Below are 24,520 nucleotides of genomic sequence, written 5' to 3' on the forward strand. Positions count from 1 at the left end.
TTTGAGGCAAGAAAATAGAAATAAGAATGATATGGGATATGCCAGTGGAAATTTTAGTAACCATAATCATAGGGACACTAGGCACGATTCCAGTATCCCTGAAAACGAACCTGGAAAAACTAAATGCTGAAGCAGCTCCAGGACTCGTGCAGAAAAGTGTGCTTCCAGAAACAGCGCACATATTGAGAAAAGTGATGGACTCCTAAGAGGCAGGATGCAACCCGGAACACCACACTGCAAAAAGCACCACCCAGTCGAATAGGATGAATGTGATGGATAAAGAAAGTTATTATTATTCAGAAGATAAAGCCCTATTCATGTGGAACAAACCTACAGGGGCCATTGATTTGAGATTCAAGCTTCCAGGGAATATGAAAGAAGTTACTGAAGAAAATAGGAAATACAGAAAGAGATCAAATAATAATAATAATAATAATAATAATAATAATAATAATAATAATAATAATAATAATAATATATGCATACTATCATTCTGAAACTTTATAGAATTATCTTCAAATTCAAGGTAACATTTTTATTTTCTCTTGTACAAAGTTCACTGATGCCGATTATCACAGCGATGGACTTTCCTTGGGGCTTCGAGCGCTCAGATATCGAGAGCATTTAATCAGATATGATCCCCGCTGTCTGAGACCTTATGATAAAGCTAACTTTCACGCTTAGCCCACGCAACCCGATGCTACTTTCGGAGGGATTAGACGGTGACCATTTTAAAAAATTTTTATTTGTATATATTTTTATTTTTTTTATTTTTCATACATCTCTTGCGAAGTCGACCAAGAACCATTTTCTTAGGCAGCTCGGTATCCCGTGGGTGAGGGTAATGCCATCAGCGCACCTCATACGGTGCACTGTAGGCATTACTTAAGGTTCTTAGCAGCGTCCCTTCCTTAGACCCCTAGCTGCAACCCCCTTTTATTCCTCTTACTGTGCCTCCGTTCGTATTCACTTTCTTCCATCTTACTTTCCACCCTCTCATAGAAGCTGATTCATAGTGCAACGTCGAGGTTTTCCTCCTGTTACACCTTTCAAACCTTTTGACTGTCAGCGTAAAAAGGTCTCAGCGCTGAATGACCTCATAGGTCCCAGCGCTTGGCTTTTGGTAAATTCTGTTCTATGCAGTTCGGTAGAACAAACGTCCGGGAAATTTCGTGATGCATTCAAAGCAAAATTCTACATTGCTTGTGAATACCTGGAGAGAGAGAGAGAGAGAGAGAGAGAGAGAGAAGAGAGAAACGCTATTTATCTTTCTAGTTTGGTTCTCATGACCTTGGGACGATGTTGTAATCTGACCAATGCTTTCATGGGGTAGTTTTATTTTTTCATTATTTCTTGCAATGATTTTATTTAATCTTTGAGTAATCTTGCACGTAGAGGTTTCAAAGTACGTCACAAGCAGACGGTAACCTAAACTTAGTACATGTCCATAAGTATGGATGGGTGTGTGTATGATACGATATGAATACTTTTACTGGAAAAATCTCACTTTTTCTGATATTCATGTTGCAATGTGGCATGCAACGATTTCTCAGGTTTTCTTACATTTCTTGTCCATTATTATGATCATATTATTATTTGATGTGTGCTGAAACTCTGTTAGGCTAGTGGCTATTTCATCTCACATTTGGGGTGACAAAAATACCTGCAACAAGAGACTCGTAGTCTATATTGAGCTATCTTGTTTTCAAGTCCAACTGTTCAGCCAATAGTAAGGACTCTAGAACAGAAAAGGTTCCAGAACACTACCGTGCGGAACACCGGACAATATTGGTCAAGGCTAACTAAAACACCGTCAGCAACACTCAGGTGCACGAAAAATTGGACTATCTATATATCTATCTATCTATCCCTTTTGTACGCTAATTTCGAGTAAGTATTCTAGCTTGTCCTTCCCGTCCTCTTTCTTCCCATACATTCACTTATAATTTCCTTCAGTAATACCTTCCCGCTTAATTATGACCCATACAGTTCTTTAAAGTAAGGGTGTTTTAAATTCACAATTGATGAATGATAAATTGTGCACTGAGTGTACCATAGTGAGAAAGGAAAGCAAAAAATGTCTAGGGTTTCTACAGATTTCTAAAGTTTCCGGTGCAGATAACGAGGTCTGCGTGCCCCAAAGGTTTCTATGATTGTTTATGTCTGCTTAGTTTTTTTTTTTTTTTTTTTTTAATATTTGTGTTTGTTGGTGATAATGCTGAAATGAACACGACGCACAGAATAACTCGTGACATCACGAACGGTATGACCTAAATAAAAATAAATAAAAGTAAATATATATGATATATAATATATATATATATATAATAATATAGCGGTATTATATATATATTATATTATATATACATACATACTGGAAGTCAAGAAATGAACATTGCTTCTTTTCAAAGATTGCTCATGAGCGTTTTAGTATTTCCCAACTAGAAACGGACTTAGTCCTAGGCAGAATAACTTGGGTTTTTATATTGATTTCCATTTGAAAGAACAAAGCGATAGAATTTCATTTATGGCTAAGAAAACTTGAATGCAAGATAAAATCCATATAAGATAGTATTACTTGTAATAAGTAAGTGCGTGTGAGTGAGATATTTAGACGGAAAAAATTCATAGCTCGAAAATGTCGATGTCTCCCCTCGTAACAGCTATAGGATGGGATTAGGGGGTACGCGTGTCCACGCATTAACGTATATATTTCGCTTTTAATTTTCTCATTTATTTTTTAACGTTCGGCAGACTGCATGCGTGATGTCTTGGGGGAAATCTGAATCTTAAGTTGTCCCTTTGGAAATTTTATAGATTTGCCTAAAACTTCGTTCGAAATCAACACTGTTAAACCCTTTCGTTCTGCGGGTTACGAAATCCATCCATTTTCACACTGAAACAAAATATTTTGTAAAGGTTTTATGAATTATTTGCAGAGAAAACGAATAGTACAAGAACCACAATGCGATGTTTACAAGTTTGTATTCAATTTACTTTTTGTACGAAACAATACTCTTGTACGGATGAGAAGAAGTTGTTGAACGGATGAATGAAGTCACAGGCACTTGTATCATTTTTCGCCTCGGAAGTAACGCATCCCAACTCTGCGGAAAAGAAAGGAGGTAATTGCTTTAGCAATAAACACCAGCGCCCCACGCTCTTAAATAAATGAGAAATCTTCAATAGATTCCCCGAAGGACAAATGATGCAGAAAAGACTTGAAGAATCGACAATTAACAGATGTAGACGAGATGGTTACGCTGTTCAACAAGGCCTTTACCTTGCTCTTCGTTCGCTCTGCTCTGTTACCATTTGGGGAAGGTGGTGTTCTCGCTCTTTTAGTCTTTGTTTTTATTTTTTATTTTGAGTTCTTGTCGTCGAGATTTTCTATAAATGCAGTAACCGGTTTCCTTGGCTTGTATACTATAATATTTTGCTAGGAGATAGATCATAAAAGTATTACTATCTAAAATAAAGTAAATCGGTAACCGTAATTGGAAACATTACCGCCTTCTAACTTAAAGGGTAAAGAGCCGAAAGTACAAAATCTGTGTATGACTGAAATGTAAATAAACGAGAAGTCTGTCAGTTATGATTGAACTGTCGACTTGAAGGTTCGTAGGTCCTGTAGGCTACTAGAGTTCTGAGAAACTTTATTATCTTGGAAAATGGTGTTCATTGAAAAGTTAAGACTTGTTCTTGCAAACTTACTGAAGACGCGTTGCACCGGGAGATCTCGAAGGTTCAGTGACGAGAATTGTGTTTTGGAATCCGTGAGTGACAGTGAAAAGGAGGTTTTACGAATAGCTAACAGACAGCAGGTAAGCAAGGTTTTATTCGATGCTTGTGTCACACCTCATCAGAAGGTTAATATGGTATAAGGCTATAGCCTAGACTTACCCATACTACTTGATGACACAATTTTTAGGAAAAGGCTTGGTAATTTCAACGGAATTAAAAACTATTTTCAGAGTTCACTGCGTTGTTACCAACTTGCAATGCTGATTTAAAAGTTGCAGTGCTCTGTTAAATGGGGGGGGGGAAGGTTAGGATAGTAATTAACAGGTATAGGCATAGTCAATTCCCCAAGTGCTTTAACAGTTTTGGTCATTTGGCGCGTACCAATGGAAAATACCGAAGCTGTAACAGAAGTTTATTTTGATCCATCTTCAGAGTAGTATTCATAAGTAGTTTTAAGTAAAGAATTGCCCGTCGTATGTCTCGTTCAAGTGCTGAAAAGAAAGACGACGTGAAATAACATTGTATAGTAAAAGTTCATGTTACCATTTTATACGCATGGTTTCCATGCACGTGAGCAAGATTTAAAGCCGTCAGGATATTTATTCTAGAGACTGGTGAAGCCAAACAATTTTAATGTGAATTGTCTCTACAAACTTGACAATACCACGGACAGGTAGGTACGCATGTTCATGATAAAAAAAACATACGGTCGCAACATAGGCTAGTTTTGTGAGCCTTTTTCTTTTTTTTTTTTTACAGGTAAGCTGGAAAAATCAGGGAATACGTATGCGTACTGTACTGAGTTCAATATGTAGATAGCATCCTCGGCTGACAGTTTTAAAATCGTAGCTCAAGAAGCCTAATATTTACGAGGAAGTTCTCTTACTTTTCCTCGCGTTCATTGAGGGGTAGTTCGTCGTTAGTTGCATAACAACAGCTGATGCAATAACGCTCACACACACACACGCACATGCACAAACTAAGAGAGAGGGAGGGAGGGAGTGCAGATTGTGGGCAAGACCTACATGGTCCATATACACACACACACACACACACGGGGATAGAGAGAGAGAGAGAGAGAGAGAGAGAGAGAGAGAGAGAGAGAGAGAGATCGTGCTTCCATGTTGTCTATTTATAAATTGTTTTTATTTCACCTGTTAGTGCTCGTATACAAACCTTACCATGGACAAACTGTGCTACTTGGTATTTGTTGTTCGTTAATATTTACTAATTTTTGGTTTTAATTCGCCACTTTTACCACCTTGACCTTATATTCTCTCTCTCTCTCTCTCTCTCTCTCTCTCTCTCTCTCTCTCTTCTCTCTCTCTCTCATAGGCGTTTACATCCGTCGATAGTTCCTTTTCATCAACAAAGAACTGTAGTTGTCTTTCACATCTTCCTTATTCATATTGAAGTTTATTTACATTTCAGTAGGCTTTTCTTGTAAGAAAATATGTGCAATAGTAAAAAGTTACTTCCCTTTTCGTGCCAAACCCCTTAAACAATTCCATGGCGGAGAAAAATCAAAATAAGGGATCCCAAAATTACATTGAATTTTTATTTTATTTATTTTACCGTATTGCTTCAAATTGCGGAACATCTTGACCCAGTCTTGTAAATAATTTTCCATCACCTTGGTTGAATTTAGTAGCATAGTTGCTTTCTCGATCCTTGACAATGAATTCTTAAATTCTTTAAGCCTTTTATTTTGCATGTCCGTTTCTGTCGCAATCTCGTATTATTCTCTGAAAGGTTTGCCGTCATTTCCTGTTTTTAACTAAGTCTCTGCCAAGGTCTAAAGACCTTGGTCTCTGCCTTCGCTTTCTCTTACAATGCGCATTCGTCATTAACGTCGTTTACTAATCAACATTTATTCATTTTATATTGATCATACTTTTCTGTTGGACTCCAAACTGAAAGGTTTCCAGTTGTCATATAAAAGAGGTTACCATAAAATATAGGTAGACATCGTTTACGCCTGGATCTTCCTAGAAAAATAGACTAAAAGTGAGGCGGGGTTAATGAACAAGACATTAATTTCTGATTACGTGAAAGGTTCCACGTAGTGCTTATCAGGATTATTAGAGTACGTGTACTCTATTAATCCTGGTATTAATCACGGTCTAGGTACCGTGGTATTAATATACGCATGTACGTATCTATATGTGTACCCACGCCTATATAATTATTCTCAAAGTAACTTTTCCCACAGTTCTTCGACCAGTGAAAGTATAATTCTTGTTCATTTTATACTTCATTTCTTCAGTTTATGAAGGGGAGTATAGGACACTTCTATGTCGAGTAAAGCTCAATTATTTGCTAGGTATAGATTTATATTCTCGATGATACCAACGTCACGTTTTCATCAATCACAAGACGAAAAATTACGGTTCATCAGATCAGAAGGTATTCTTGTGTTTTGTCATATATGTATATGAGAGAGAGAGAGAGAGAGAGAGAGAGAGAGAGAGAGAGAGAGAGAGAGAGAGAGAGAGAGAGAGAGAGAGAGAGAGAGAGAGAGAGAGAGAATTGCAGCTCCTAGATCTTTTCATCCTGAGTCCTTGACATATGCAATTTATTTTTCCAAAAATTATATATTCAGATACATAGACAAACATTTGAATAAATGAAGGAGTATGATTCAATCAGCATTTAGTCGAAGCTCATAGTTGGGTTAGAGGGGATGTAGTACTAATGATTTCAGTACTTGTAGGCACGGTCTAGGTATATTATACTTAGATCGTGCTTGTAAGTATAGGCACACGTGTATTCATAGGGTTCTTTCATCCCCAAGTTGGAGTTTACTAATGTGATTCTTAGTTCGCACGCAGTAATTTTACGACAAAAGTCTAACCCTAAGCTAGTATCGCAGGCCACGTCCGGACTTGGATAGTGAAACTCTGTTCATGATGATGGTTCAGAATTTTGGGAGCCTTTCACTGGCAGCTCGGGTGACGTGCAGTTTTAACGATGTTGCGAATGTTGATTAGGCGGAATAGAGTTAAGTGTTGTTGCATAAATATAAGATGATGTTGCTTGAGTTTTTTTTTTATACTTTGTTGGAGTTAGTTACGACTCTACCCATTTCTTGTAGCAAAGTTTCCGTGTCATTATCCGTACATTCCGCTACCAAACTCTTGAGCTGTTTCCTGCCTGTGTTTGCACTGTTTTATTATCTTGATTTAAGGAGTGACTGGGTGAAAGTGGAATGGATGTCGTCCAATGACATAAACGCGCTCTCTCTCTCTCTCTCTCTCTCTCTCTCTCTCTCTCTCTCTCTCTCTCTCTCTCTCTCTCTCTCTCACACACACATTGTGTGTGTGTGTTGTGTGCTTAAAAAATCAGTGACTTGGTACTGAACTTTCTGACTGCCCTTTTCCTGTGGTATTTGCTGATGTGTGTGTGTTTGTATGTGTGTATATATATATTATACACATATTTTATGTATTGCAAATCTGGTTCCTTTCCTTTTTTGTCCTCTATTGCTGAGTAGGCCTAGCGTGAACCTGCTGTTTCAGCGGTTAATGGTTTGAAATCGCCGAGGAAGAGGGTTATCGTTAACAACTGTTTTCAGGCAGCATTGCCTAATTGTATGTTGTACATGTGCTTGGAGCCGTTATGTAATGGGAGTCATTGTGACCCCACATGTGTATAAGTAGCCTAAGTATATCAGTGCGTGTAAGGATATCGATAAACCTTCTGTGTAGGTGTATCAGCCGGGTACTGTGGGAGTTACTCAGCAAAATATGGGCTTTGCTTATCTCTGTTTCCCTAAAATACACACAGATATTATCATTGGTGTTGAAGGTACTCGGGCAAGGCACATATTATGCCATCCATTATGCCAACAGGAAGTCTTCGTAAACTATAAACCTTATCATCGTCATGGGTTTGCGGGTAACACTTTCGTAACTCAATTCGGACATGTTAGTTTTTTTTATTTGTTTTCATTTTCCGTTATGTATTTTATGCACTTAATTCTGTTTGATAATTGACAACTGTGCATGCACTACAAAATACCGAATCGGCTCCCACCTGTTAGGGATGCGTTCTATATCAACAAAAATGGCATCGTTGACCAAGAGATCGCTCCCTTACCAAGACGAACGCGATGATGATGTTGGGGAAAAAATGAGGTTTTACTTTAACGCTGACCGAAATTAACATTTATAAAACCCGAGTCTACGTGACTGTAAAAACATATTCGAGATTGGTTTTATTCGAACGGGATTCTTTAACGGTGTACCGAGAAGTCCTAATCCTTGATCTTGGTTCCACACGAATTCGTCGATTGGTTGCGACGCGCGTTACATTACATATTTGCTAGGCGCTTTTAATTTGTGAGTGTATTACCCAGGTCTTATTGCGTTTATTAAAAGCACTCAGTACTTTTAATGTAGTAGTGAGCCCCCATAAAAGATCGCTATTCAAATGTAACCTAACAGATATAATCGAGAAATCCAAATGATCAAATGACGAGACTTATGGAACTGGAAATATTAACAACAGGTTTTCCTTTAAAAGGCATCGAAATATTACAGCTGTCAAAAGTATCCTCTCGTACATTTTTTTGTTCTTAATAAACAGGAGTTTATGATGTACAAGCTTGTCTTGTCTCATTTTGATCAGTTTTTATATGTTGATTTTTGGCAGCTATGCTGGATGTGTGCTCATGTCACTGTCAGTGACTATGAAACTTATATATTTATTATAAATGCAAATCTGTTATAAATAGTGTGTGTGTATATATATATATATATATATATATATATATATATATATATAATGTATATATAAATAGATAGATATATCATTTCTGCTTGACAAATATCAACAACGAGATTACAAATATTCATTAGTAAAGCATTTTTCCTGTAGGGTGATAAGTATTTTCTTTTTAATCTAGATGAAATGAAAAAATCAATAAAAAATCAGGCCGTTAAGGTTTCGTCTTATAGCAGTAGGACATAGCCACATTGAATGTGGGATTATATACTAAATAAATTTTGGGAGTTAGTGCCAAATGAGCACGGTTTGTTTAGTTGTCCGATTGTTGCTATGATCTGGTCACTAGTTGCAATGGTAAGCCACGTTCCCAACTCACGGACTTTCCCGGACTTGGCCTACCTGGCTTTGTTGGGCTCCATAAGGGTCGTTCTGGGGATTTGTGTGTCTTACAGATCGTGGTCATAATTAGGGGTGGTGTTGTCATGTAGTTGGTTGCCTATTGAGTTTTCTAACGAAAGTAAGAAAAGCTATTGTTACATTGAGGGAGGACTTGATGTAGTCGTATGGTGCTTGGTGTTTTCATGGCCTTGTAATAAATTTACCCCGTACAGACTAATCTAATCATCATCTTTCCAACCGTTAAGGGGTCGGTTGCCTGATTGTCCCTTGTGGGCTTCGCCTTTGACTAAAGAAGTCCACCTGCACGGCAGCAGTTTCCAGTTATTGGCGGTGGGCCTAGCCTTTTACTAAAAGAATAAGACTGCAAGGTAGCAGCTGTCCTTTTAGTTGCCTTTTACGACACGCAGGACCTACGATGGGTAGTATTCTTACACCCCTACCATAGGGGAAGTCCAGACTAATCTAATGGTGATTCATAAAAGTTCCAGAAAGTTTTTGGGCCTCCTGAGGAAAAAACAGCCCCTCCTGAAGATAAAGAACAATAGGCTTCTGATTCCAATGCCCTGTCCACTGATCCTCACTTCAAAGGGACTTATTGCCTTCATGTTACGTTTGTTTCTTAGCCACTCAGGTAATTTTCCTCTGCGTGAGGAGAAAAGTTAACGGATTGTTTGTATATCGTATAATGTTCAACCAGTTGAAAAAAAGTTTCTGATGGGTGTTTAATGAAACTCATAGAATGTGGACATTTCCATGTTAATCCTTGTCTCGCAGAAAAGGTAGTTATGGAAAAGTTCAGTGCTCATTACGAAATAAAAGCAGCTGGTGGACCCCTTTTCTTTGTAATAATAATAATAGAGAATACAAATCCACAGTTATGTAACTGTTCCAGTTACAAAACAAAATTGAAACTATGAGAGAACCGAGAGCACCTGTACTGTCCTCCTTTTCATTCGTACAGATTCTTGAAAAATGATCGTGTAGTTTTTATGTCACCTGCTAAATATGTTACATAACTTTGGATTTGTTTATTCCATTTTAAGATTCATGCTACCGTGAGTGTTTTTCAATGATAATGTTGATAATCGACGTCCTTATCAAACTCGTTTATTGTTGGAGGCCCGACTATCGACGGTAATAATTGTCGCTCAAGACGAGAACACCTTTGTATTAATCTGCTATAGTTTATAGTTACCTTGAATTAAATTTATTTAGTTCCCTATCTGTTATGATAGTGATGATAATAATGATGCAATAATAAAAGTTTATTCAGTAAAATTGTGAGCCTAATTGACAATGAAAACTGAGATTACCGGAAGAGGCACAGTTAAGGATTCAAAATTTGAACAAACGTTCTAGCGAGTTCAAGTGCTAAGGTTGATTTATGTACAATTTTTATTCGATATAAGAAATACACAGTTCCTTTTCTGGATTCAAGTAATCGTGACTTCAGAACACCAATTCTTGACATAAAATATTTGTTTTCTAATCCGATTCGTTTTCCAGGGTATTAGACTGAGGAGGACGAAGTCAACGACTCGCGCCGAACACATAACCGAAGTCGAACGAAAACTTCGACAGTCACAACCCGACAGACCGTAAGTCTTGAGATTTTCTTTCTTTTGCTTCTTTTTATTTTTTTTTATTTTTTTTTTATTTTATTCATTTATGATATGTTCATGTCACCTACGTTTAATATGATGTTCGGTGTTTAAGCTTCTTATAATATCAAAATGCCCCTAAAATGCGGTTTTTATTGATAGGAGACAAGAACGCTTCGTTCTGCAAGAATTTACGCGAGTGATGAACTTTGAGTTTATAATAATGACATTACGTATGATATTTATGTTACTGTAAGGTTTGCTGTGTTGTTATTTTTATCTTGTTGCTCTTCTGGGTTTTGTTCTTGCAGTGATTTTTAATGTGTGAAAATGCGTTAAAATTTTCGACTTATCTAACAGAATTTACTATATAGCAGTGATGATTCCTCGTGTAGCAGACGTTGCTGTGTCGATTTACTGTTTTTTTATATTTGTTTATATCGGACTGTCCGTTACCCAGGCTTCCAAAATGGTCTGTCCTACATTGCTTAAAAGGCAAACCGTCGAATTGTTGCAGTTATGTCAATGGCGAGTAGGTTTTAGTACTTCTATTCATTACGAACGAAGCTAAAACTTTTAAATTACCCTTAATATAATCAAATGTTCAAAAACTTTCAATCAGTCTCTCTAGGATCTCAAATCCTGAGAGAGAGAGAGAGAGAGACCTCATTTGTCTTTCAGGATTTTACCAACCAACAGAGACCAAAGTTCTAGGCTAAGGGACGCCATTTAAGCGTTAGTGTTTTCAAATACAAATGACATAAGACGAATATGAAGTGTTTCAAATAAGCAGATTAAATGTTTCAAATAAGCAGATTTAATTTTTTAAAGTGATAGATTAAAAATTTTCTATGTAAAGTACACATATAAGCGAATTGTGACTCATTTTTCACACGAAATGGCGTTGCACCAGGTGTTAGGTCTACAGACCGGAAGCCTTACGAAGATTCAGCCACTAATTGAGATACCTGTTGATATTAAGGTTAGAGAGAGAGAGAGAGAGAGAGAGAGAGAGAGAGAGAGAGAGAGAGAGAGAGAGAGAGAGAGAGTTTGATTTTCAGCATTCATAAGAGCGTAGGATTTCGTAGTAGGCCTACATTAACTAAAATGTTACATCATCTATTTAGCAACGGTCAATTTTTGGTGAATCTATTTTTTTAACCTCTGTAAAATTCTGTACATGTACAAAATCACGCTCAGCTTGGCCACAATTTTTTTCTTATACTTACGAAATCTTCAGTCTTTCCAGAATCAGACTCTCTCTCTCTCTCTCTCTCTCTCTCTCTCTCTCTCTCTCTCTCTATATCTCTCCTTCTCTCTCTCCTCTCTCTCTCTCTCTCTCTCTCTCTCTCTCTCCTAGCTCCTAGTGAGCATAACAACATGCGTTTCAGTGTTATACAATACTAAAATGATTAATGTCGGTGGTCGCATATTCGTAATTATTCTCCCTTTTTTAGTCTTCATTTCGGTTAACTTTAAAAAAAAGGTTCGTCATTGAGTTTGTTAAAAAACACGTTGACTGATACGTTATTTATCTTGATCTTTTGGTCCGCCTTACTACACCAATATTTTTTACGGGCTTCTTTTATCGATATTTTTTCGTTAGTGGTCACCATGTAATATCAGCATTTGTTGTTGACCTCGTAAACCTGAGATAAGATAGCATTGATTAAATGGCATATTTTGGTCGTCTGGTGAGAATCAACTCGATACTCCATCTCCGCGAGATATCATGAATCAAGAATGCGCAGATGGAAGACGCTGGACTCTTAAGTCTAAGGTCATGTGGTAAAAAGCTTAAGTTTGCCGGGATCATGTAGGGTGTAGGTTAAGACTTGGGTCTATGGGAAACTGATAAAGACTTTTGGACTTGTGGATATCCCAGGGTAAAAATACGATGTTAACTAGACTCATTTTAAGTTCTAGGATAAACTTGGATGCATTTTATGGAGCTTTATAGACTCATGCAGGTTGTGTGAGGAGAATAGTGTGTTAAACGGATTTTAGTGTAACTTCAAGTAGCCCAGTTGGGATCCTCCCGCTCAGATTCAAGTTTTGTCGTGTTAAGCCTTCTTAGTACTTAGGGAATTTAGAAGTTAAGAAACCATTGTGGATATTAAAATACATAGATATCTTGTAAAAGGGACCAGTAGATATTCATACGTATATATATATATATATATATATATATATATATATATATATATATATAATATATATGTATGTATGTATGATTGGTATAGGTATGTATGTATGGATGTATGTATGTAGGTATGTAATGTAGTATCGAATTCAGGAAAATGATAGTCAGGAATCCAAGCGCTTTCGTCTTTACTCAGACATTTGTCAAGGAGTTAAAATTGAGGTACAATTAGAGAGAAAGGTCTCAGGTACAACACAAGATCAAGAAATACCAGATGGTTAATTGTCAAAAGGGTAAAAATTAAAAGAGATAATCAGGATTATCGGATATCACACGGTCACAAACCTAAACAGATTGACCCTAACCGAAATTACAAAGTTTCTTTACAGTCCAAAACATGTAAAACTGAATATATTAATTTGTTGCTTATTATATTTTCTACAAATTTTTTCTTTATGAAAGCATCAAGTTTAAATAACCAAGACTTAAATTTAGAAAATTTCTATTATTTTTGACTTGATGAAAACAAGATTCAATGATATTCCTCTTTTAACTGTGTCATTACATGGGATTAAGGCTCTTGCTTGACTCCAGTTAATAGGATGGTCTAAATCTCTCATATGTACGAATAATGCATTCGATATTTGCCCAGTTCTCACAGAATACTGATGCTGTTTGAGACGTTGTGAAAGAGATTTACCGGTTTGTCCGTAATAGACTTATCACACTTTTTGCAAGGAATTTCATATATGCAGCCTGGAAGATCTTTAGGAGAATTTTTTATTATTAAACTCTTGACATTAATATTACTGAAAACAACATCTATGTTAAAAAGCTTTAAAATTCTAGGAATATCTAAAAACCTTTCATCATAGGGTAATTTTAGAATGTTATTCTTATTAAATTCAAGTTTGTCATTAGTTGAATAAAATGTTTTTCTAGCTCTTTTCCATGCCACATCTACAAAAGTCCTTGGGTATTTAAGTTTCATTGCAATATCATAAATAGTTTTAATTTCAGCGTCAATAAACTGCGGGCTACAGACACGTAAAGCCCTTAGAAACATCCCAGAAAAACAGAATTTAACACTTTGATGGTGATTGGAGTAGTAATGAACAAAAGAGGCAATGTTAGTTGATTTTTGAAAGACTGAAAAGGTGAAATTTCTATCATTTCTATGGACAATTACATCAAGAAAATTCAGATTACAATTTCTTTCTTCCTCTATGGTAAATTTTATAGAAGGGACTAAATTATTGAGATTATTAAGGAATTCCTGGAGATTTTCGTGAACTGGCCAAATACAGAAGATATCCTCCACATATCTAAACCAAATAACTTTTTGGGGCAAAATTCTTGGTAAGAGTTTTGTCTCAAAAAATTCCATGTAAATATTGCACCATACACAATACTATTACAAATATTGATATCATCAGGGCATAGGTTTTGATTAAATTTTTCTAAATAACAAAAGGATTTTGAGATGTCGACACAGTCCAGGTTGCCATTAAATACACCAAAGCTTAACCCATATCCCAAAGCCACTGTCGTAGCACTATCCACTGATTTGTCTGATAAATTAATCATGAAGTCCACGTTGGCATGCTTAATCCAGTCGCTTTCAGCAATAAGATTCTTCAGCTTGACTTGAAGCTTCATTTCAAGACGGTTGCAGCACTTTCTCAATTTTCCGGAGCAATAATCCAGCATCCGATTCTTCCAATCGACAGGAACAGTCTGATTAAAGCCATACCATCTGCTTCTAAGTGTACGAAACGCATCATCTACTTCCACTTTTGTGATGTCGATGTGTTTTTGAAGTATGATGCGTTGAAACTCGTCGAAAGGTCGCTCTGCTAGACGAAGAATTCTCACTGGTAAAATCGACTTGGGCATCACTTGTTCGTTCATACACTTCCGTAGAAAGTTAAGTCGGAGTTTCAGTTTGTGAGCGATGATAAGAGCATTACAGAAGGATGTCACGAATAGAACAAGGCTCGGAAAATTCAAAGAAAAGGCGTAGAAGTTGCGTGTGGTTTCCATTATGCTTAAAAAATCACAGTAGATGCACGTGACTTCATAAATAAGCGAATTCCATAGGAAAATGATAGTCAGAAATCCAAGCGCTTTCATTTTTACTCAGACATTGTCAAGGAGTTAATGAGGTACAATTCGAGAGAAAGGTCTCAGGTACAACACAAGATCAAGAATACCAGATGGTTAATTGTCAAAAGGGTAAAAATTAAGAGATAATCCAGGATTATCGGATATCACACGGTCACAAACCTAAACAGATTGACCCTAACCGAAATTACAAAGTTTCTTTACAGTCCAAAACATGTAAAAACTGAATATATTAATTTTGTTGCTTATATTTATCTACAACTTTTTTCATTATGTCCTTAGCAATATTTACATGGAATTTTTTGAGAAAAAACTCTTACCAAGAATTTTGCCCCAAAAAGTTATTTGGTTTAGATATGTGGATGATATCTTCTGTATTTGGCCAGTTCACGAAAATCTCCAGGAATTCCTTAATAATCTCAATAATTTAGTCCCTTCTATAAAATTTACCATAGAGGAAGAAAGAAATTGTAATTTGAATTTTCTTGATGTAATTGTCCATAGTAATGATAGAAATTTCACCTTTTCAGTTTTTCAAAAATCAACTTACATTGCCTCTTTTGTTCATTACTACTCAAATCACCATCAAAATGTTAAATTCTCTGTTTTTTCTGGGATGTTTCTAAGGGCTTTACGTGTCTGTAGCCCGCAGTTTATTACGCTGAAATTAAAACTATTTATGATATTGCAATGAAACTTAAATACCCAAGGACTTTTGTAGATGTGGCATGGAAAAGAGCTAGAAAAACATTTTATTCAACTAATGACAAACTTGAATTTAGTAAGAATAACATTCTAAAATTACCCTATGATGAAAGGTTTTTAGATATTCCTAGAATTTTAAAGCTTTTTAACATAAATGTTTTATCAGTAATATTAATGTCAAGAGTTTAATAATAAAAAATTCTAAAGATCTTCCAGGCTGCATATATGAAATTCCTTGCAAAAAGTGTGATAAGTCTATTACGGACAGACCGGTAAATCTCTTTCACAACGTATCAAACAGCATCAGTATTCTGTGAGAACTGAGCAAATAACGAATGCATTATTTGTACATATGAGAGATTTAGACCATCCTATTAACTGGAGTCAAGCAAGAGCCTTAATCCCATGTAATGACACAGTTAAAAGGAATATCATTGAATCTTGTTTCATCAAGTCAAATAATAGAAATTTTCTAAATTTAAGTCTTGGTTTATTTAAACTTGATGCTTTCATAATGAAAAAATTTGTAGATAAATATAAGCAACAAAATTAATATATTCAGTTTTTACATGTTTTTTGGACTGTAAAGAAACTTTGTAATTTCGGTTAGGGGGGTCAATCTGTTTAGGTTTGTGACCGTGTGATATCCGATAATCCTGGACTATCTCTTTTAATTTTTACCCTTTTGACAATTAACCATCTGGTATTCTTGATCTTGTGTTGTACCTGAGACCTTTCTCTCGAATTGTACCTCATTAACTCCTTGACAATGTCTGAGTAAAGACAAAAGCGCTTGGATTTCTGACTATCATTTTCCTGTGGAATTCGCTTATTTATGATGTCACGTGCATCTACTGTGATTTTTAAGCATATATATATATATATATATATATATATATATATATATATATATAGTATATATATAATATATATATATATATATATATATATATATATATATATATATATATATATATATATATATATATATACACACTATACATGTAAATACTGTTTACATGTATGTATCTGTAAACAGTTATTCTTTATGAGTGTTTATCAAACACACACAGACACACACACACACAGAGAGAGAGAGAGGAGAGAGAGAGAGAGAGAGAGGAGAGGAGAGAGAGAGAGAGAGAGAGATCTGTTATCTTGAAAACCGATGGTTGACTGTAATAGGAACTGAAACCAAACTTGAGTAAGGTTTCGAAAGAGGCAGACCTGTACAACACATCTGTTGTTTAATCAGGTTAAAGTCCACGGTAATATTGATGAGTATTTGCGATTTTTGTACTTTTAACTTTATCTCCTATCAAATGACGGCCATAAATAGCTGTGCGAGATTGTGATTGTTGAGGTATCATGAACCTTTAAAGATTCTTTTAAAAATTACTTTAGACAGTAATTATTATTCTGCTGCTATTATTATATTATTATTATTATTATTATTATTATTATTATTATTATTATTATTATTATTATTATTATTATTATTATTATTATTATTTTTTTTTTTTTTTTTTTTTTTTTTTTTGTTTTTTTTTTTTTTTTTTTTTGCTCTATCACAGTCCTCCAATTCGACTGGGTGGTATTTATAGTGTGGGGTTCCGGGTTGCATCCTGCTCCTTAGGAGTCCATCACTCTTCTTACTATGTGTGCCGTTTTCTAGGATCACACTCTCTGCATGAGGCCCGGAGCTACTTCGCCTCTAGTTTTTCTAGATTCCTTTTCAGGGATCTTGGGATCGTGCCTAGTGCTCCTATGATTATGGGTACGATTTCCACTGGCATATCCCAATTCCTTCTTATTTCTATTTTCAGATCTTGATACTTATCCAATTTTTCCCTCTCTTTCTCTTTCAACTCTGGTGTCCCATGGTATTGCGACATCAATGAGTGATACTTTCTTCTTGACCTTGTCAATCAACGTCACGTCTGGTCTGTTTGCACGTATCACCCTATCCGTTCTGATACCATGGTCCCAGAGGATCTTTGCGTGATCGTTTCTATCACTCCTTCAGGTTGGTGCTCGTACCACTTATTACTGCAAGGTAGCTGATGTTTCTTGCACAGGCTCCAGTGGAGGGCTTTTGCTACTGAATCATGCCTCTTTTTGTACTGGTTCTGTGCAAGTGCCGGGCATTCACTTGCTATGTGGTTTATGGTTTCACTTTTCGTATTGCCTTCCTACATATGGGAGATGTTATTTCCGTCTATCGTACTTTGAACATATCTGGTTCTTAGGGCCTGATCTTGTGCCGCTGTTATCATTCCTTCAGTTTCCTTCTTTAGTCTCTCCCCTCTGTAGCCATTGCCAATTGTCATCGCTGGCTAGTTTCTTTAGTCTGTCTCATGTATTGTCCGTGCATTGGTTTGTTGTGCCAGTCCTCCGTTCTTTCTGTCTTTCTCCTGTCTCTGTATATTTCTGGTCTTCGTCTGCTTTTATTAATCCTTTCTTCCCATGCACTCTTTAGCCACTCGTCTTCACTGGTTTTCAGATATTGCCCCAGTGCTCTGTTTCGATGTTGACGCAGTCCTCTATACTGAGTAGTCCTCTCCTCCTTCCTTTCGTGTTATGTATAGTCTGTCCGTATTTGCTCTTGGGTGTAGTGCTTTGTGTATTGTCATATGTTTCCTGGTTTTCTGATCTATGCTGCGGAGTTTCTTGCCTTCGTCCCATCCACACTATTCCTGCGCTGTATCTGATTACTGGCACTGCCCATGTGTTTATGGCTTTTATCATATTTCCGGCGTTGAGTTTTGACTTGAGTATCGCCTTGAGTCTCTGCATATATTCTTTCCTGATCGTGTCTTTCATCTCTTGCTGTTTTATATCTCCTCCTTCCATTATTCCCAGGTATTTGTATCCTGTCCTCATCTATGTGTTTGATGTTGCTCCCATCTGGTAGCTTTATCCCTTCAGTTCTCGTTACTTTGCCTTTTTGTGATGTTGACTAAGGCGCCATTTTTCTATTCCAAACTCCATCCTGATGTCCCCAGATACAATCCTTACAGTCTGGATTAGGGTATCTATTTCCTTGATGCTCTTACCATACAGCTTGATGTCGTCCATGAACATCAGATGGTTGATTCTGTTGCCTCTTTTCTTGAGTTGGTACCCGGCATCCATCTTCTGTAGTACTTTTGTCAAGGGAAGTCATGGCTACTACGAAGAGTAGTGGGACAGGTGAGTCGCCCTGGAAGATCCCTCTCCTGATATTAACCTCTGCTAGTCTTATTCCAGAGCTTGTAAGTATTGTATTCCAGTTGCGAATTGTATTTTTGAGGAAGCTGATGATATTTTCCTCTGCCCCATATATTTTCAGGCATTCTATTAGCCATGTGTGTGGTATCATGTCGAAGGCTTTCTTATAGTCTATCCATGCCATGCTTAGGTTGGTTTCTTCTCCTACTGTTCTTCATTACCATTTTGTCTATGAGGAGCTGGTCTTTTGTGCCCCTACACTTCCTTCTGCAGCCTTTCGGTGGTGGGGGATGGTGTTGTCTCCTCTAGGTAGTTGTATAGCCTTTCACTGATGATACCTGTTAGTAACTTCCACAATTATTAGGTAGGTCAGGTGATAGGCCTGTAGTTACTGGCTATATTTCCCTTCTTACTCTTGTCTTTTTGTACTAGGATGTTCTTCCTGTGGTCATCCATTTGGGTGCTTGGTGATTTGAGATACAATGCTGGAGTTGTTCTGCTGTATTCGTGGGTGTAGGGCCTTGAAGTTTTTGAGCCAGTATCCATGGACTTCATCGGGACCTGGGGCTTTTTTCCAGTTTTGGCATTTTCTTTAGTTGGTGTCTGACTGTGTCTGTCGTGATGTCTGTGAATCTTTGTTTTATTCTCCCTGTTTCTTCTTCCTTGACTTCTGGAGCCATGTTGCATGTTTGTTGTGTGATACCGATTGCTCCATATGTTTCCCAGAGTCTCTTACTTGGTTCGGCTTCAGGAATTTCTGGGTGGTTGTCTTCCCTCTTAGTTGGCTGTATAGTCTTTTCTGGTTGGTTCCGAATAGTTTGTTCTGTTGGTATCCCTTATTCCTGTTCATGTACGTTGGATCTTATGATGATTTGGCCTTAAGCCTCTGTTTTGTTACATCTTCTATTGTGTTGTTGTACTTTGTATTTCTCGTTGAGTTCCTCCCTTGTTTTCTTGCTTCTTAGCCTTTTTTCTGCCATCTCTTTCAGTTTACTCAAGTCAGATCTCATCACCATGATTTGCTTTTCCAGGCGCCTTTTCCAAGGAGGTTGCTGTTTTGGTTTCTGTTGGGTTGGTTGTGCTGGTGGTGTTGGTGTTCGAATTCCCATCAGTTCTGCTACTAATCTTGCTCCTGCATATGTCAAGTTATTTGTTTCTGTGATACTGGTGGTGTGTATTATGCCCATTATTTTCATTGACCTCACTTGTTTTCTCCCTTAATTTCTTGGTGTTGTAGGCTTTTCATGGAGGGGATCTTTGTTCTCTCTGTATCTGGCTCCATCCATTGTCTAATCTTTTCTACCCATTCCGTCCTCTCTGTTTACTTCGTCGGTGTTTCTTCGTGTGTCGTTGTTTTATACCCTCATCCTCCCTGTCGTTTTCTGTGGCATCGTCTCTCAGTTCGTCTTCGTGTAATTCGTTGTCGTGTGACATTTCCCTTTCTTCTCTTTCTGTTGGGGGAGAGCCCAGTTCTTTTTCTTTATGTTCCTTACTTGGTCTGCCAGCCTCTGCTCTGTTTTGGGGGGTGTTATTCCTCTCATTCCAGATGTTGACCAATCTTCTTCTATATCCTCTCTCCGTCGGGTTGCTTCTGATGTAGCATCTCCATATTTCCTTATTTTCTTCTCTTGTCCATTCTTCCTTTTTGCCTCTGTAGCTCCAATCTCAGGCTGTTGATTATTGTCGTTGTGGTGATCAGTTGCTGGATGACTACCTCCAAAGTACCTGACCGTCTTCCCTTACAATTGGGATGAATACCTGGTTGCCGGACGAAGAAGCCTCCCTCTGTTGCCAGAGGTTCCATTACGTCGTTGTCGTTTAATCCTTCATTTCTTTCCATCATTGCTGAGTTTTGCTATTTAACCCATAGCTGGACCCTACCCCATCAGGGATAGGTACTCATTTACAGCTGAGTAGACTGAGGAAATTATGGTAAAGATCCTTTCCCAAGGAATCAACGCAGAGGAGAGCGGTCACCCATCCAACGACTGACCAGAGCCAAGTTGCTTAACTTGACTTAAGTATATTGACGACCTAACCCACTCCTCCACGGCGCCACTTTTTTACTTTTTTTTTTATTTTTATTAGTTATTATTATTTTTATTATATTATTATTATTATTATTATTATTTTATTAAAAGTAATGGCTACTTCAGCAGCATTACACTTGTAGAGATTCTTCTCTATTTTCCGAATAGGCTGAAAACGAAGACCTACCGCCACCAGCCAATAGTAGATCAGCATGGGGCGGTTCCCCTGCTGTCAACTCCAAAATATAAAAACGAGGACGGACACCGCTTCAAGATCAGTCCACCCTCAGCTCCCAGCCCGAGGATGTCTGGCAGCTCCAGACGAAAGCTCGCTTGCTTCAAGAAAGAGAGAGAGAGAGAGAGAGAGAGAGAGAGAGAGACATATATATATATATATCGTTAATGACTTTGACTTTGATAACTATGGTATCATAGTTTAATCTGTAAAATTCAAAATATATACACCAATTTTGGCTCTGTAATTTGATCATGACCTCCATAGGCGCTCTACTAGCCTGTCTAAGTAGTCACGGAAAAAGCCGCTATTCGAAAATAGAGAAGAATCTCTACAAGTGTAATGCTGCTGAGTATCATTTTACTTTTAATAAAGTATGCTTGAGAGAGGGTCCTGCTTCCTAAGTACACTATTATTATTATTATTATTATTATTATTGAGTGTCGTATGTTTCTTTTGGAGAGAGAGAGAAAAAAACTGTTTATTCGAGCAGACGCGGTTTTGAGGAGAGTTTCACTCATCCGCAGGTGAATTTCCTGATCTCAAAAATGAACCTTTTTAGTATGTCTCCGGTTTTGTGGTATCGTTCGTTCTTCAGCTGAAAGCTTTCTGTAATTTTTAGTCTGTTATCGCCCTCCTATCTCCGAGCCGTTGCAAAGCCAAAGCTCCAGGATCTGTATATCACCATCACATCGTTTGCAAGAGCCGTTTCGAAGACAAACCTTGCCTACCAGTACTACTACTACTAGTCGATAGACGTAATGGATATGAAGCGTCAGTTAGTTAACACGTTTGTAGTTACTTGTGCTCCAGGGTCTTGTACATCTATATCATCGTTGTTAGGAGCAGTTTCAAAGGGAAATTCAGTCTACTACTACTACAAATATGTACTAGTCGATTTACAGTGGCTATGTAGTATCAGTTATTCAATACGTTTCTAGTTGCTTGTGGCATCTTGTATCGCAAGCTGTTCGTCAAACGGGCCTTGGGTACATTTAAGCTTCCGAGTTTTCTCACATTCCCGGAAGAAATAAGATCTTCGCGGTTTCGGGTTTCTTTTTCAAAGTTTTCTTCTTAACAGAGATGCAGCCTCGTCTATCATCAAAGCGCTTAGGTGATAATAATCAGATATTTGCCTCTACTTCGCCCTTCACTCGTTTATTAATCGATCTAAGGACAGCCATACAAATATCAAGACCATCTCTTCCCAAAGTTTTTTTCATTAGTATCCATATTATGACAGACCTAATGGAAATATTAACTTATCTTTAATCTAGCAGAGGCTTAAAAAAAAACAGAATCTCCGTAGTATCTAAAATCGAAATAAGGGATGTTATAGGAGTTTAGGGAGAGGAACTGGTTTGGTAATGGCGGAAAAAAACATTCTTTAATAGGACAGTATCAGGATTATTAAAAACTAAAGGATACGCTTTGGCAGTATGGACCTAAAAGAGAGTAGCGTGACTGCTCTAGAAGGAAGGCTCTTTTTTTTCAGAACAAGGACTAAAGGAGTAATTAGTATTTATGCTTCCTGAAAGGCTTAAAAGGCAGAATAATTAGCAGATTAATTTTTAGCAGAAGAGATGGAAGGGAGAGAGGATGTGCCGTGAGGTACACGGCACACCACAAGAATTCCTGGTGAATGAGCAATTTGTGGTAAACTTTCCTGGGTACATAAATCGTGCTTTTTCAGAGAAAATCTTGTCCATAGTTTCGTTGATATTTTGAAAGTTTTTTTGCTTTTATTTCGTTTGACAACCACTTGTTTTTGTGTTTCGCTCCTCACCCTCCCTCTTAGTTCCTCATTGGACAAGTGGGTTACATACCCGCCTATCAGTTTGTTAGCCTGAGTTCGTTCCCCGCTGCTGCCAATGCGGAACCAGAGGAATTTATGTCTGATGATTAGAAATTTATTTCTCGATATATAGTGGTTCGGATCCCACAATAAGCTGCAGTTCCCGTTGCTAAGTATAACCAATTGGTTACTAGCCACGTAAATAAAACTCTAGTCCTTCGGGCCGCATATTCCCGGACTGCACTGAGGCTTCGGCCAGGCTCCTCCAGGCTCCTCCCCTAGAGCTCTGTGGGCGGAGATTTCTCACTCCCCTAGCAGATGACGCATTTCGCTCTGCCAGCTTATTTTGTTGCGTTTTTATTATTATTATGTTGTGTAAACATGAAATTGTGATATATATCCATATTTTACGATAGCAGTATGCATATTTTTCTATATAAATCAATATTATTCATAAATTTATTGCAATATGCTGCTAGACCAAGTTCGTTTAGCGAAAGTTTTGCAATACAATCCGAACGGATGCTATGACATTTACACGAATAAATACACATTTCATCGGAATTGAAACTCAAAATGTGACAGTTAGTGGTGTTTCCAGATATTATTATATATATGCATTTGGTTAATATGAGTAATAATCAAATGACTAGCACATTTAAAGGAAAAGAGCTTCGTTTCCTTTAGGAAACGAAGCTCTTTTCCTTGAAGTTTTGTTTACATTCGTCAGCTGACGTATGGCCTAACTTCTGTGGGCGGAGATATCATACTTTCCTTGCAGGCGATGGACGACGCATTTTGCATTTCGCTATGCCATACTGCCCTCTTCATTCTTCTCCCAGTCATTAGCTTATTTTGTTATGTTTTTGTTATTTTTATTTAAGGTTAGGCTTCTACATGCTGCCATCTGTTGTCTTACGTACTACTCACTCACTATGTTCATTCTTCTCCTTTCCCCCAGACATTCGCTGGTTTTAACTTTGCATTATCTTTAATATGTTATGTCAGCATGAAATTTGATGTATATCCGTTTTTACGATAGCTGTGTACGTATTTTGCTATATAAAACAATATTATTCATAGATGAATACTGTTTATTATCACTATTTCTTCATCCACTGTGAAAACTACCTTCATATTTGCAAGAACTGCGTATGCACTTCTCACTTATTATTTCCGTGATCTTCAGATTGAACTTTTTTTATTTATTAGGACTCGTGTATGTATTACCTACTAGCATCCATGCCATGTGCGTAGGAAGCTGCTTATATAATTATCTACAGACATTTATAGTAATGTATTCTGTGATGCTTTCCATATTCCTGGGTATGGGATGGCTGATATATATTAGATGGATACTGTTTTATTATCACCATTTCTTCATCCACTGTGAAAACTACCTTTTTACCTTTGCTACTTGTCGCCTACTAGCATCCATGTGCGTAGGAAGATGCTTATATAATTATCTACAGGCATTTATTATAATAATGTTGAAAATGGGTTTATTCTTCGTACAATATATATATATTTTTTTAGTATCCTCGCACTTATTAACCCTCCCACTTGTCCTTTTACTACAAGTCTGCAGCATGTAAGACTATTGATCTCGCAGCTTCATACTATCATTAGTATTATTTAGCAATAGAGGCTGATGCAAGATATTTTCACAGTATAGACATTTATTTTTTAAACCCCTTTCATGTCTATGCTTGATGTATATAGAAGTTCATTTATGCACATTGTACTGCAGTGTAGATGATGGAAAATTGATGGACCAGGTTGTAACAACAGGAAAAGCATGTATGG

General features: G+C 37.1%; 1 protein-coding gene across 2 annotated transcripts in view; it reads left to right on the forward strand.

Moving 5' to 3' along the window:
• The window catches only part of LOC135207497 (diacylglycerol O-acyltransferase 1-like), a 48,804-nt gene that overhangs the window by 2,763 nt on the left and 21,521 nt on the right, over positions 1-24,520 (forward strand). The window contains exons 1-2 of one of the 2 annotated variants that reach the window (XM_064239309.1): positions 3,584-3,824; positions 10,378-10,469. In XM_064239309.1, coding sequence (XP_064095379.1) covers positions 3,672-3,824; positions 10,378-10,469 — 245 coding nt within the window. In that variant the 5' untranslated portion in view covers positions 3,584-3,671. Of the gene's footprint in view, positions 1-3,583; positions 3,825-10,377; positions 10,470-24,520 lie in introns of those variants that run through there. The other variant, XM_064239310.1, reaches the window with a different exon arrangement.

This window comes from Macrobrachium nipponense, chromosome 32 (genome assembly GCF_015104395.2).
Source record: "Macrobrachium nipponense isolate FS-2020 chromosome 32, ASM1510439v2, whole genome shotgun sequence".
Taxonomy (NCBI): domain Eukaryota; kingdom Metazoa; phylum Arthropoda; class Malacostraca; order Decapoda; family Palaemonidae; genus Macrobrachium; species Macrobrachium nipponense.